The sequence below is a fragment of the Carassius gibelio genome, chromosome A4, assembly GCF_023724105.1.
Source record: "Carassius gibelio isolate Cgi1373 ecotype wild population from Czech Republic chromosome A4, carGib1.2-hapl.c, whole genome shotgun sequence".
Classification (NCBI taxonomy): Eukaryota; Metazoa; Chordata; class Actinopteri; order Cypriniformes; family Cyprinidae; genus Carassius; species Carassius gibelio.
In genome coordinates, this window is record NC_068374.1 from 34,509,790 (window position 1) to 34,525,969 (window position 16,180).

The following is a 16,180-nucleotide window of genomic DNA, read 5'->3' on the forward strand; positions in this document are numbered from 1 at the left end:
TTTATCTTTTCTTATTTTGTGTGTTGGCCGCTAGAGGGAGCACTTTACAAAAATATAAAAAGTGAAAAGAAAAGAAGTGAAGTGTGCATCAATTAAAGTTTGGTGGAAACTCTTCAGCGAAAAAGTCTAAATCTGTTTAGTTTTTTATGTTCTGAAATCAATAGAAAAAATTTGCAAACCCAGTCTAAACCACATCCATATTTGGCTTTAAATCTAAAGTAAGATACAGCAGATGAATAGGCTAAAAAGTGTAGGTGAAATATTACCTTTCCCAGTTTGTTGGCTATATTATAGATTATATAAGAATTTCAAACATTATATATATATATTTTTTTGTTTATTACACATTTTCTGAAATGTTATGTGCAATAAGCAAATGATTCATTATCTAATTAACCATTTGCTAAATGCATAAAATTCCAAAAAATAATTCTGTACATTGGTTGAGGTCAGGTTAAAAATTCTTGTTTCATTTATATCTAAATTTATGTTAAGTTTGATATATGTATGTGCTGCTCAGTGCTGAAGTCCAGATTAAAACTCATTTTGAGAAACGACTTTTAAAGATGTTTTGTAATCGAAATATACATATGCAAATTAGATAAAGTGCAACACAATAAACATGGGGTTTGAAAAACAAAAATTTATTCAGCATCAGTTGTTTTATGAATGCATCCTCTGTTCTTGTTATTTTTTCCACAGCTGCCTTAATGCCTGGTGATGATGCTGCGCTTCTGACCCCAGGAAGGATGAGCCAGCGTGGGAAGGAGGCGGGGCTTCACACACCCAGTAAAGACCTGCTCACAAGCCCCTCCCTCAGCCCCGGCGTCAGCTACAGTCACGGTAAGAGAACCTCTGTGGCCTCAAGGATGTGTGGATTTGATGCTTTAAAGGCCACATCTGCATTAAAAAGAAATCTGATCCCAGACCAGTGCAGTTTACATCTGGTACACAAGCAGAAATGTGGTGTGAGCGGTGTTTGGTTGAGCTGACAGGTTTTGAAAACAACACTTTTGTCTTTAAAAAATAAACCAGGAGCGATGCAATCAAAATCCATTCTTCAGAAAGTAAAAAGGATGATTTTTAATTTGTAGTGTTGACACAGTGACCATTTCTCCCTGTGTAGTGTTTGTTTTCACCACTAGAGGACGCTGAAGTGTCATGAAATCTTTGAAGGAATTTTTAAATTACGATTTACAAACGTCACACAAATATTCTATAGTGAATACTTTTTATTTGACTTATTTTGTTCTTATTTTATTTGAATATTTCTTTGAATTTATTTATTTGATTGTTAATCTGTTGATTTTAGTGATAAAGAGCTGACATACAAATAGAAACTGATCCAAGCATTCTCTGTAATGATGCTTGAGCTACTATATTTATTTAAATATCATTTAAATTATTTTATTATTTGTTTTTATTAAATAAAGTAATAATCATATACTTTTTTTTTAATTTATCTGGATAATTATAATAATATAAAAAGTGTTATACAAATATAAAATAATTAAAACAATAATTATATATATATATATATATAATTATTGCTTTAATTATTTTAATAATTGTCCAGATAAATGTAAAAAAATTATTTGATTATATTGATGCTTATTATATTATAGCATTATTATAATTATATTTATAAAATTATGCATTGATTAGCGATAATTAGCTATAATTATGTATTAATAATACATATAGAGAGATATATAAATAAGAAATATGTTTATAATTATTATTTAAAAAATGGTTAATTATCAGTAGACGACTTTAATATATATATATATATATATATATATATATATATATATATATATATATATATATATATATATATATATATATATATATAATTTTTTTTTTTTTTTTTTTTTTTTTTTTTTTTTCTATAAAAATGTTCCTGAAAATGTGCGTTCAATATTGTGCTTTTATATGGACTGTCCATGTGATCATCACAATCCCTGTGTCATTTTTACCACTGCCTGTGATACGCACACACACACACACGACAGGCTCACAATCTGAAGTTGTCAGAGGATTTGGCTTTTATAATGATGATTGTTCATCATAATGATGTTCTGAGCATCATACGAGTGACATGAGACTTGTTCTGCAAGGCTAGACGCTCTCACACACAAAACCGCTGCTAGTCGAAACCTTTCAAAGCCTTCGGACCTCTCGCATCTTGTCTGGTCTCCATAGCAACAGCACTTTCCCTCGCCATCGCTTTTGAAAGCACATTCATCCGTACTTTTTAGTCTCGGGTGAATCACTCCGTTTGGGCGTGTTCTGAGCTGTATAAAAGGAAGTTTCTTTGCAAGTTCATCTTGTAGATGTGAGCCACCTTTCTCTCAATCATTCAGTGCCAGCAGCGGGAAACCCGACACGAGACGCACCGCAGCTTTCTCCCAGAATAGCATCAGTACAGTAACCCATAAAAGCCCTCAAATCCTCTTTCCTGGCCTCCTCGCTCTGTTTGAGACGAGAGCAGGTGTGCTTGGCCTGGATTTAATGGATTACATACAATACACAGCGTGCAGCTCAGCCAATCAGAAGCTGCTTAATCTGAACGTTCCATCGCTTCGGCCAATCAGATGCAGGGTCATTTGCATATGCGAGCTCAGGTGTGAGCATGCTGTTCACTTACCGTCCAATGTTTGGGAATGTTATGGCGGTTTTGTGGGCTAGTGAATGTTTGATTGTGAACGGAGAGGGCTGGACGTAAACCTTCTGAATGCATGAGTGCGGCGGCGGGTAATTAATTAATCTCTCTGCACGCAAGGCAAGTACTTAGACTAGTACTCTAATGCTTAATTAGTGCGAGTTTAGTTTGATAGTTGTGTCCTCCTCCTTCGCCTGCAATAGTATCTGGTGAGAACAGAATTCAAGTGTTATTGAACTTTAAATGCACTTGTTAAAATAGTAACCTGTTGCTGTTTGGTGTGGAATCGTATCATTAACAGTAATTTTAGATTGATGGATTATTCAATCTAGATGATGCCTTGAGATGGTTTCTACTGGTTGTTCTGGCGTTTGTTAAATGTGCTCTGAGGTCTGACTCATTAAAGCTTATTCGTTAGGCTGCTAATCCAGACTCATAGCCAGGTTGCATAAGGTTTCTAGTGGCTTCCTAAACCCCGCTTTAGTGCACTGACCAGGTCTCAAGCACATTGTGCCTGAAAGCATCTTATCTGCTGCTTCTGTAGTCTTACATTTGAGCTTCTTCAATCAACTTCATGAAGTGCATCCTGGGATGCTTTTTAAATAGTGTTAAAAGACTTCACATGTTTGCTGGACACTTGTTGTTGGCTGTGATTTTGTTTTTGAAAATACATTTGCAATAAGGCACAATATATATTTTTAGCGATGCACAAGATATCCGTTCCATTTGTTATGAGCTGACATTTAAGAAATTAATTAATCAGGATCGATATTGCATTTATCAGCAGATAATAGATAAGTGTGAATGCTCTTGTTTTTTTTATTCAGTACATTTATAATATTGTGATGCCTCAAGTTATTTATAGCATTGAAGATGATTCATTTTAGTTTTTAGTGTTTTTTTTTTTAAATCTAAAGTCATTTATTTAGATCAAATTAAACAGTATTTTTGTACGGGCCAGCTGTTGTTTATGATTTTACATTCATTTATACATCAGACAAATAATTTTTAGGCATGTACAGTATATCTATTTCTTAAGAGCTCATATTCAAGGAAGCATTTTAATTTAGCAGTATCAATTAGGGATGCACGATAATATCGGCACAACATCGGTATCGGCCGATAAAAGCTTAAAATGACAATCATCGGTATCGGCCGATATGAATATTTCTGCCGATGAGCCAAACCGATATTCTCCAAGTGAAATAATTGACCTGTTTTTCAGATGTGAATGTCTGTCTACGTTTGTAAAATAATACATTTATGGTAGAATCAGTACAGAAGAGATACATGGATTTCTCTTCAGTAAAATTAAAGTTTAAATCTATCAGGCGAATAATTCGTATACATATCGATATCGGCATCGGCCAAAATTATTTAAAAAAATATCGGCATATCGAATATCGGCCAAAATCCAATATCGTGCATCCCTAGTATCAATATTGCATATATCAGCTGATATTAGATGTTTAGATTACGTATAATATAATAATAATTTTTAATGTAATCCATAGCAAATCTAATAATATAATTATTTTATACCGTATTCATTCTAATCTTGTAAAAGTAGAGAATGTAAAGACTTGATTTTAGTTTTTTAGTAATTATTTGTATAGTTTACAAATCAGAATTCAGATTAATATGCTTTTTAAGATCATGAGAAAACTTTTCATCAGCAGCCGTGTAAACTATTCTGTAAAAAAAAAATGTTTTTATTATTGGAGTGCATTTTATGTTTTTTCTTCAGTGTTGATTCTTTGTTATAACTTGTGAAACTGCAACTTTTTAGTGTACTGCACACACAGTTCTCTGAAATCTCTCTGTGAGCAGTACAGTGGTCCGGATCATTAACCGCTCGTCTAATGACTCGTCACTAGTTCAGTTTAACCTGCTGGGTTACTCATTTGGTTTGAGTGGGAAACTGTTTAAACCGTAGCTGAAGAAACAAAGGATGAAGTTTCTATGAAGGAAGCACAACACAAGAGACAGAGCCTTCGAGAGTCTGCACTTGAGTACAAAGCAGGAGGCTTTTTTTGGAAAAGATTAACATGCTGGTGACCTCGGGTGTTTTTCCACATACTTTATGCATGTGTGTGTGAGTGTGTGTGTGTGTGTGTGTGTGTTTGTGGGTCAGATGGTCAGACAGACGGATAGATAGACAGCTTAGACTGGTTTTGTGCAAGGTTTCTCTTTTAATCGAGGTCTCGGGTTTTTAAATGCTTCATATATGAAGCATAACTTCCATTCTGCACGGGATAATGAGAAGTAGGCTTTGAATTATATATCCACAAGAGCATCGTAATTAGTTATGATAATTAGGGCATCATTCACTGCCATCCTGCAGTCTCATCCGCTCTTTTTGGAGAGGCGGTTGCCTAGCAACTTCAGAGTGACATCAGCAGAGTTCTGGAGGAGCGTTCTGATTGGTTACGACGGCCGGAGTGAATTCTGATTGGATGGAGGAAAGAGGAATCTGGAGTGTTTAAAAGCTGCTTGAACTAGTTTAACCTTTGGCTTGATTGCTCTGGAGCAGCTCTTCTGCAGTTCATGGACCACAAACACGAAAAGCAGTAATAAGAAACACGTTAGCGCTTCACTCGAAGTCCCAGCTTCCTGTGAGTTATTGTTGACATTTCACTCCAAACAAACAGAAGGAGATCAGTTTTCAGACTAAACGCTCTCTTGGAGATGCATTGCTTGCTTTATATTGCATATTACAAGCGCTCGCCTTTATGCATATGTGTATTTAATCAGTGCTGTTTGTAAAGTGAAGTGATTTGATTTTAAACTTCAGCATGTGGTGTTTCTTGTTGTGTGTTACTTTAAGTCAATGCTGTTTTGCTTGATATGGCTTTGATACATACAGTGTAAACCTGGTTACTGTAAGTCAAATCCGAGTTTGATGAAAGACTCGTGAGAGCTGGACATTCCCCTAAAAGCCTTTGCAGTGTCAGATTTAACAGTTCACAGTGGGATCAGGTTGCATGTGATGCTGATGGCTTGATTCTGTTTTCACCAGCGCTGTTTGAGAAGCAGGTGTGTGTGAGGTTTAGATATTCAGCTACAGTGTCCTTCATAAAGCGTTCTCTGTGAGTGAGCTGAGAAAGAGAGAGAGAGAGAGAGAATCAGACCGGAGTCATGTGCTCAAAAATTGATTCAGTCATACAGTCAGAAAGTGAATCTGACAAAAAAAACTTATTCATGTTTTTATGAAAAACTCATATTTCAAAGCATATTTTGCATATAGCCATCAATATTTTAAGTTAAGCACATTAAGCACAATTCTCATTTCCATTATGCATGCAAATATCATTCTTATTATTGTAATGCAAAATATATTATTCCAATTTGAAAGTATTTATGCATCATGGTAGATTTTATTGCATTCCCATACTAATTTATTAATTGTATTTTTATTTTATTTAAAATATTTTAAAATAATAACATTAAAATGAATATTAAAAATGTATTTTGTATTATATATATATATATATATATATATATATATATATATATATATATATATATATATATATAATTATTTTTATTTTTATTTTTATTTTTTTAATAAGCCACGCATGGGTACAGGTGACTAGTGACATCATAACATGAAGCTTTTTTTTTCCCACTGATGGTCAGTGAGCTCCAAGAATGTGATCCTCTCTCTCTCTCTCTCTCTCTCTCTCTCTCTCTCTCTCTCCAGACACACACACACACACACACTCTCTCTCTCTCTCACACACACACACACACTCTCTCTCTCTCTCTCTCTCTTTCTCTCTCTCACATACTCTCTCTCTCTCTCTCTCTCACACACACACACACACTCTCTCTCTCTCTCTCTCTCTCTCACACAAACACACACACACACTCGCAGCTCTAGAGCGAGAGGGAGGAGCTGCAGTGAGTAACAGTGAGGGAGCGTGAGTGTTTCTTCAGAGCGCTCTCGGTCAGCTGTAGTACTAGCAGCAGTGGAGTATGTGTGTAGAGCAGAGCTGAGTGTGTGTGTGTGTGTGTGTGTGTGTGTGGTGACTGCTGAATTAACACCGCAGCCCCTCAGCCTCGCCCTCTTCAGGGTGAGTCCACCCTGCAGACGCCCTCATGATGAAGCCAGACGGTATTCTGGGCCGCCGCCGGTTCTCCACCTGTGGAGGAACCATCTCGGGGCGCCCGGCTCATCCCGACGGACGCAAACTCATACGCAACGCCTCGTTTGGGGGCTACAACGAGCTGTCCGTCTGCTTGCCAGGTGGGTCCATCTCGGGAAACTTTTACGTGTTTTATTCGTTTGGCAGATAGTTTCGATCGGTGCATTCGAGCCAGGATGGGTATCTGGGTCTTAAACGCTGGGCGCAGCAGCAGTCTGTTAAGTTTTATTGTTTTGGCAGCTTGCTGTGAACTGAATCTGGACTGCTCTCCAAACTAAAGTGCATCCATTAACAGACACCATCTGTTATTCATTGCATCACTGTTTTTTGAGTGTGTGACGCATTACATTCATTTCAACCTTCTTAAATACAGGTATCCTTATTAAATACTCTGCAATATAGTAAACCGATGTTTTACCAAAAATGTACTTGTTTTGTTTAGTGTATTGTTGAGTATATAGTTAAGATAAACTGTTTGTTAATTATTAATTGATTAATTCAAACATTAAAGCATAACCAAAATCTCAATAGTAAATACTATTAAGGAAAACAATAACTGTTTTATAATAATAATAATAATAATAATAATATAGAATATTTATAAACAATATTTTGTTTAAATAATAGAAGAAGAACTTATCCTATCCTATTTTAGTAAATAATGTAACAAAAAAAAAAGATAATTTATACATTTGTTACTGGTATTATGTTTTTCTTTCGATTTATTATTATTATTATTATTATTAATAATATATCCATAAAAATGTAATAATATATATTTTATTAATATTATTATATAAATTTTGTTATGAATAATATATCTATGAACACACAGTAAAATATTTTTATTAAAAATATTAATAAAATATATTAAATATATTAAGTTAATTAAGTTAATTATTCATTTATATTAATATTTATTATTAATAATAACAATATATCTGTATGTATTACACATTTGCGCCTTCACTATTATTTAAATAATTAAGGAATAATTTATCCTAAATATCAACATTTCAAATAAACAAATATAATTCATTTATATTTGAATAATAATAAAAAAGTACATTTTATAACAAATGTTTTTTTTTTTAAGTATTGTAATAGTTTTGTTAATTAATTGCACTTATAAGTCCTAATAAATTAGTTTTATAATTAAGAAATAATGGTTTATAAAGTTTCTCTTTGAATCGGTCCTGATTATATAAATATAAATAGTCTTTATATCTGTAGATATTTTACTTCTGTGTTCTGTCAACATCGGCAGAAGAAGAATGTTCAAGAACCATATCATTCGGTTTGAGTTTTTTTTATTTATTATTATTTAAATGGTTCCAAACAAGAACCAGTTCTCATTTCCATAGTCCTCTGAAACCTCATTTGATGGGAATCATTCGGGTCGAAATAGCATAAATCAGGACTGTTTTTGTCTTGTGGAGCTGGACGCAGAGGTTTCTGCTGCAGATATTGAGTAGTTCCAGCTCTCACAGTGAATCTGACTCATGTCAGCGCGGCCTGCGCTCCATTTATCCCTCATGATTATGATTTGAAGAAGAGAGAGATGCATTAAATGCTCTTATTCAGGCGCGCTGGCTGCTCGCTGCGCTCTTGATGTACTGATGCTAGTCTTCCTTTAGAAAGCTTCAGAGATGCTTTTTTTATTTTTAAATTCACGTCTGTACACTTACCCGGCATTTTCATTATCATTATCCTTTTTTAGTATTTTAATGGAGTCCACTGAGCAGAGATTAGCTAATGGAGCTAGAGTACATTGCATTCGTGCAGATCTTATCTGTGCGTCACGTTCACCTGTGTGAAAATCAGCGGGGTTCGCTCGGAGGGTAATGGCTTTGATTTAATACTGTTTCACTCAGCTTCAGTGTCATTACAGTGGATAAAGATGCAGAGCTCCACAGCAAATGCTCACTCTTGTTAGATCATTTATTTCTCTAATTCATTTTCTCATAAGCAAAACTGACTGGTTCAGAAAGGCATTGTTTTTTCTTTTTTAAAGTTTAATGTCTGCTGAATGTATTTATATAATTTTGCAGGATTTCAGACGATTTAAAAAAATAAATGTACTGAAAATGTGAGATTTTATATTTGGATTGCATACAAAAAAATAAAACCGTTTTAACTTAAAAATAATAAACTATGTAATGCACATTTTTCAGTCATAAAACATTATGATTCTGTAATATTACTAAAAAAATTTATATTTTTAAATACACATTAATAAGGTTTATATATTTATCATCAATATTTTTTGTTTTTGTTTTAATCGTATAAATTGTAATTATTTGAATTATGATTTGTTCCACACTTAACTATATTTTAACAGTTCATACTTTTTAACTAAGAATTCTTTTTAATGTTTTCACAATTAACAGATTTATGCAGATTTTTATTACATTTTAAAATTGTATTAAATTAAATTAATGAATTTTTTAATTAATAAAAAAAAATGTATGTTTTTTATTATTATTATTATTATTTATTTTTGCAAAAAGCTTCCCTTTTCTTAGCTGTTTCTTAAATATTTCTTTAATCTTTTAAATCTTTTCAGAGTGAAAAGTGTGGGGGCGGGGCTTAATTTTTATCCATCGCGTTTTGATTGGATGGTGAAAAGTGTCCTTGATGACATCATCTGTCAATAAAAGTCATTTAATAGGTGGATCAGGTTATTATACGCTATTGAAATGTTACTTTTTGTTTGGTTTTATTGGAATAAAATGCACAATAACACTATAAATATGTTTTTAAGAAATGGATCAGTAGCTCCTTTCTCCTATAGCCTACATAACCATTAATCTGGTCTTGATTTGTCGTTAAAAGGTTTATTTCTGGTCGAGCTTTATTATACCACAGATTAATTTTTCCTGGGCGCTGCTCCGGATGTGCACTTTACTGTATGAGCTATGACAGATGAGTGACTATTAATATACAGCGTGTGCTCATAAACACAGTCTTGACACCTGTGTTCTGACCAGAAGAATCGTATTAACACTGCTTTTATCTTTACGCAGCAAGCACGTGACGTTTTGCTTTGTTCTGCATTAATGAGGTTGTGATGCTCACATTGTCAAGTGTAGAGGCTGAAGACCAGCCTTTTACAAATTGCTTGTAAAACTCTTTTAATACGAGATTATAAGCAAATCTTGGATTCAGTATTTTTGTAACCAGTTAGCACAGGTTTCCAGATTTAAAAAAAAAAAAAATCGAGGGTGGATTTTTTTCTGAGCTCATGTACGTCAGTTTTTGAGTGAAAAAATACATAATTTTTTTTTTCATAATTTGGCAATATTAACTCAAAACTGTAATAATATTGCATGATTTTTGGTCATTTTCATAATTTGGTCATTTTTGAGTGTAACAAGGTGCTAGAGTATTAGAGCATAATAGAATATTGCATGATAATAATAATAATTATTATATGCATTTAGAATATAAAGATATACTTTTAGAATATTGCATAATAATATTTATTATTATTAATATAATATTTATTTACTTAATAACAACGTAATTTGTTTGAATATTTAGTAGTAACATTATAATAATATCAGTATTTATTATTATTATTATAAAAAATAACAATAATTATATTGAATTTCATTATATTATGATGAAAATCAATACTGTTGTTGTTATTAAAATACTACAGTGATAAAAATTATTAAATAACAGCAAAAATAATGCAAGATGTATAATATAGCTGTTGTTTTTATTATTGCTGAATATTCATTATGCACGTTTTTGTTGTAGTTCAGTATTTTTTATTGTTGATGTATTTGTAATATTTTTATTTATAATAATAATCTTTGTATAACACTACAAATGTAACGGTGTGAGGGAAAAAATCCCCAAAAAGTATAAAAATGACAACAATGTGTGTAGGTTTTAGTCCAGTGCGATGACACAAACTAACATTCTGAAGAAAAGAAAAGCAGAAAACCTGAGCAGAACATTTTAAGTCTGTAGATTGACTCAATATGACGTGTTAAACAGATAGTTTGTCTGTGTTTCTAGACGGATGTCTCTGTCCTTCAGATGGCGGTCGGGGTGGAATTACACCCGTCTCTGCTGGTTTGTCGTAGTCAAGGACGCTTCAGGAGTGTGGAAATATCCCACACGTCACTCTCTCACTTCAGACAAACACAAACACACACGGAAACATGCTGCACAATTATATTAATATGCAGAGACAATTATAACAAATCTTTGACTCTGGACCACGAAACTTAGACTTAAACTTAAAGTCTTAAAAGTTTATATTTTCAAAATTGAGATTTATTCATCATCTGAAAGCTGAATAAATAATCTTTCCATTGATGGATGGTTTATTAAGATCAGATGATATTTGGCTCACATACAACTATCTGGAATCTGAGGGATGCAAAAAAATCTAAATATTGAGAAGATCATCATTAAAGTTGTTCAGATGAATTCTTAGCAATGCATATTACTAAACAAAAATAAAATTTTGATATATTTGCAGTAGGACATTTTCAAAATATCTGCATGAAACATGATATTTAATTAATATCCTAATGATTTTTGGCATAAAAGAAAAATCAATAATTTTGACCCATACAATGTTTTTTGGGCTATTGCTACAAATATACCCCAGAGACTCAAGACTGCGTTTGTGCTCCAGGGTCACATAAAAAACACTTCAAATTTATATATGTCCCCTGAAAAGTTTAAACACTATGAATCTGTGGTAATTTCATAATATTGCTTAATAATAATAATAGCAATAATAATATTAAAATAATAATTTATTATTATTACAAGAAATAAAAATATAAAAATGATAAATTTCATAGAAGAAATACTATTATTATTAATATTACCAATAATAATAATAATATAAAATATTTGTATTATTTTTTTATTTAATTTTCTTTTTTTATATTGTAATATATCTATTTATAATAAAGCAATTGTTGTTGTTGTAATATTGTTGTGTAAATGTAAACACCACAATAATAATATAAAAAAAGTATTGTTATTATTAAATACTCATAATTTATAAAGCAAGTTTTTTTGTACTCTAATGATTTTTACAATTGCAATATTTTTATTTCATTTTAATAATTGTATTATTATTATTATTATTATTATTATTATAAATAAAATTTGCAATAATAATCATTCAATTACAACAAAAACAATTGTTATTATTATTGACAAATATTGAACATTATTTGTAGTCTAAATTATTTTTGGAAGTGGAATAAAACGTATTATTGATCTGTTCTGTTATCAGAACAATGAAAAGTACATCAACTGTATTTTAGACGCAATTCTACATTTTCAAATGCAATGTAAACATATTGAGTTTTAGGGAAGTGTTTTATGAATATATCTAAACTGACAGGACGGAGGAATTTAAAGGTCGCTCATGCTTATTGTTTGTTTGGTTTTTTAAGGACAGACTTGAGGTCAGAGACTAGATATCTAGAGACTGAATATTAATCTTGAATCTGACTGATGGTGTGTGTGTGTGTGTGTGTGTTTCTAGTTCCAGTCAGATTGTGAAGTAAATCTACTTCCTGACACTCATGAGCCTGCTGTTAAACGAAAGCGTGGTTAATGCAGATTTATGCGGCGCAGAATCGGTCGCTAATATGCTAATAGACGAGTTATGCGGATGCTCTCATCAGGTTGAGGACGTGTGGATTTTTCTGCGTATGATTAACATGTAGAAGAGCTCTTGGAGTGGCTTGTTTTTATCCGAGATGCACACAAAGCTTGGCCTGGTTTGCGGAGGAGGAACGGGAAACAAGACTTGATTACCCGATCGATGGGTCATCATTTACATCCGCAGCTCGCCTGATCCAAAAACCATTCTGTCAGTAAAAAACACATTTTCCCTTTATTAAAGCCTCTTCTGTGACTCATATAGCAAGGAAGAGTCGATCTGTGATTAAACCGAGCCAAAAGGTCTTGAGTTGTCAATAGCTGTGCTCTGAGATCATCTATATGTGATATATCTTTCTCTTCAGGGGAAAACACACCAAAGATAGAGACGTTTTTACATCCTCTGCAGGGACAAATAAACATTTTAGTCCAATAAAGCTGCTTTCTGGATTGGGAATGTTTTTAAGCAGTTTTTAAAAAGGTGTGTAATTCATCCTGTCCAATCTTAGAAAAGTCAGTAAACCAACATAGGTCAGAAAAGGGTTATTTCATGGTGTCTTCACTCATAATTTCTTGTAACCTGTCAACTATTTTCTTCTTCCAACAGAGCCGAGACAATGACTCGGTCAAGTCGAGATGTTATATAAAGTGACAGTTGTGCTATAGTTATCTGAGAAACGAACTAGTCTTGACAGACGTGACATTGACGCATCGTCCTTGGCCTTCCTCAGGGTCACCATCTAAACTGAAACCATGAAAACAATTAGTTACTTGAAATAAAATAAACGTGAAGAACAGTGAAGATGGAGTAATTTAAGCATCACTGTCAAACTATTCCTTTTTCTTCATATTTAGAATTTTTTAAATATATTTGGAATCTTTGAACCTGAAAAACGTTACAGTTGCAACATTAATGGAATCTTTTATAGAACTTTCATGGAACGTCTGTTTATATTTTATAAGGGTTTATTAAGTTGAAATGTTTTTTTATTGTACTGTTTTTATTATATTTGTTGCATGTTTACCAACAACAACAAAAAAGTTAAATCCTTCTATTTATTATAAAAAATCTTTGCTGTAGTGAGTTAGACTAACCAGGACTTGTCACAGTACTTCTATCATATTGTTGCTCTTCTCTTGGTTTTAAAGAGCTTCTGTTGTCCTCATTTGTAAGTCACTTTGGATAAAAGTGTCTGGTAAGTGGATGCAGGTGTGGGATCAGATTTTAGAGCTGAGTGCAGCTGAATATAGAGCAGGTGAAGCTGCTAAAATACTGAAAATGCCACCGTTTACCAAAATAAATACATTTCTCCTGGGAAGTATTGCTGCTATTATAATTATTTAAAATTCTATTATTCTTGAGTTTGCCATGAGTATAGCATTTGATGTGGATATTGTGTTAAATGCTAAAAAAATAAGCCACTATTCACCAAAGTGTAAGCTGAAAACATATTGAAATTTCTGCCTTGTTTATTAGCAACATGTCAGCCATCTCTCATAGACTTGTCAGTGGTGTTGAGAATTGTGAAATTTCACTGGTGTCTTTATCGTGGAAATCCTACATCTATATTTGTGTGTTTGTATATACTTATAACTGATATTTGTTGCTGAATTTCTTTTTATTGGATCATTACATAATATGACTTATATTTATCCTTATTTGGTGATGAATTTAAATTTAAACAAGGGGGGAAAACAGGACAAACAAAAGGTTTTTATATTTTTATGTAATATTTCTATATGCACAGCAGTGTTATTTTAGTGCCACTGAGACACTAATATTTTGAATCAGTTTATTTTATTTTACGTTTTAATTTTATTTAAAGTTTTAGAAATTTTGTTGTGTTTTGCCATTTAATGTTAAAAAAAAAATAATAATAATATATATATATATATATATATATATATATATATATATATATATATATATATATATATATATATGTTTTATTTTATTTCATTTTTTATTTTAGTCCTTCAAATGAAACTAAAATGAAAATGAGAAATATTGCATTGGCAACTAGCTGAAATAAAATGTTTTATTGCTATTTAGTATTATTATGATAATGTTTTTCGTCCATTTTTTTTTATTACTGGGCATCAGGGTTATTCTTTTTTAAACTAAAACTGAAACTGAAACCAAAAAAAGAAATGACAAAAAAAATATATATATACAGAGTTATTAACACTTTAATTAAAATTAAAATGGAGATGGAAAATAAAAACTAATTCCTAATAGAAAGTAAACTATAACAGTATATCTACACCAAAAATAACACATGATTGTGTAGTTACAAGTCAAAACATTAATGCACATGCATTATAAACATGATGATTTGTGCATGTGTTATTTTTTCGACCGGTTGAGTTGAATCACGATGTCTTGTTTGTGCAGGTTTTGATCGTGGCAAAGAGGAAACCCTGCCTCTGAAAGAAGACTCCTCACACTCCATATCCAAGAGCAAGGTAAAGTCCCTACTAGGGATGTCAACGATTAATCGAAGATCGATTAATTGTCGATAAATATTTTAATCGATAAACCTTATCGACGGTCGATTAAGCATGATCACCATTAACGTGCATAGTTTGAGACGTAGGCGGCTAGTGGTTTGCCAACCGCCAAAAGAGGACGACGCACGTGGCTTATGCCAAAACATGTAAAGTACAGCAGTTGTGAAGGAAAATGAAGCGAGCACGCAAGAGTTTTGTTTGGGATCATTTTATTTCAAATGGTGATAATGTTAATTGGTGGAAAGCGAATGCCACCAATGTGTTCTTTTAAATGTTTAAAGCTAAAAGTGTTGCACAGTTAACACATTAGATGTGCTTGAATATAGAAATTAAGACGATTTCTGAAATTTCTGAATACGTTTTAAAAGTTCCAAAATTGATGCAACAAACGTTTTTTTTTTTTTAAGGAAAGTGTTTCAGAGTTACACAAATGTCTAGGCATTTTAAATTAATTTAAAAAAATAGATGTTTCACGTTGAACGTTTAATGCATCAAATGTTTATTTTTTTTATAATGTTTAAAACAAAAATTGTTTATTGCTTTAAATGTTATGAAATGTTATAAAAAATAAATAAAACTCCACATTAATGTCGCAAAGTTCACGGAATGACATGGGTTGTTTTACATATTTTTTAAAACGAAAGTGTTGAAACGTTCACACAATAAATGTGATGGAATGGGGAAATTTAGATTATTTTAATGCATCAAATGTGTTAAATTATTTGTTTTCTTTAAAGTGTAAATGGGCACAAAATAAATATATAGGAACTGTGTTTTAGAAGTAACATTACAAACTGTCAAATATTTTTTGTTTTTTTTTGTTTTGTTTTTCGGAAAAAGACAGCAAATAAAAAGTTTTATTTGAAAAAGAAACCAGTCTGTTTTGCCATTCAATTAACATTAGAGGAAAAGAAAATTAATAACAGATCGTTAGTTTTTCGAAATAAATTAGCATATAATTTAACTTAACTGTTACATTTAGCTCATGAGCAAGTAATATATAAGTATTAAAATGTTATCCATGTGAGGTAAGTAAATCTAAATTTCAAGACTGCTGAATTGGCTTAATAACTAATGGCATATAGGCCTTTAACACGTAATAGGCATTCACGAGTAGATGGGTTTTTTTCGCATTCTCCGGATTTTCCTTGATATGCACAATATCCTATGCACATTTGGAAAGAAAATAACACCGTAACAAAAACATGGA

General features: G+C 32.0%; 1 protein-coding gene across 6 annotated transcripts in view; it reads left to right on the forward strand.

Annotated features, from left to right (window-relative positions):
• Nucleotides 1–16,180, forward strand: part of LOC127979008 (oxysterol-binding protein-related protein 8) — a 63,854-nt gene that overhangs the window by 32,727 nt on the left and 14,947 nt on the right. For 4 of the 6 annotated variants that reach the window (XM_052584099.1, XM_052584114.1, XM_052584131.1 and 1 more), the window contains 2 exons: nt 703–843; nt 14,855–14,925. In XM_052584099.1, the coding sequence (XP_052440059.1) occupies nt 703–843; nt 14,855–14,925 (212 nt within the window). Of the gene's footprint in view, nt 1–702; nt 844–6,637; nt 6,915–14,854; nt 14,926–16,180 lie in introns of those variants that run through there. The other 2 variants (XM_052584140.1, XM_052584123.1) reach the window with 2 other exon arrangements.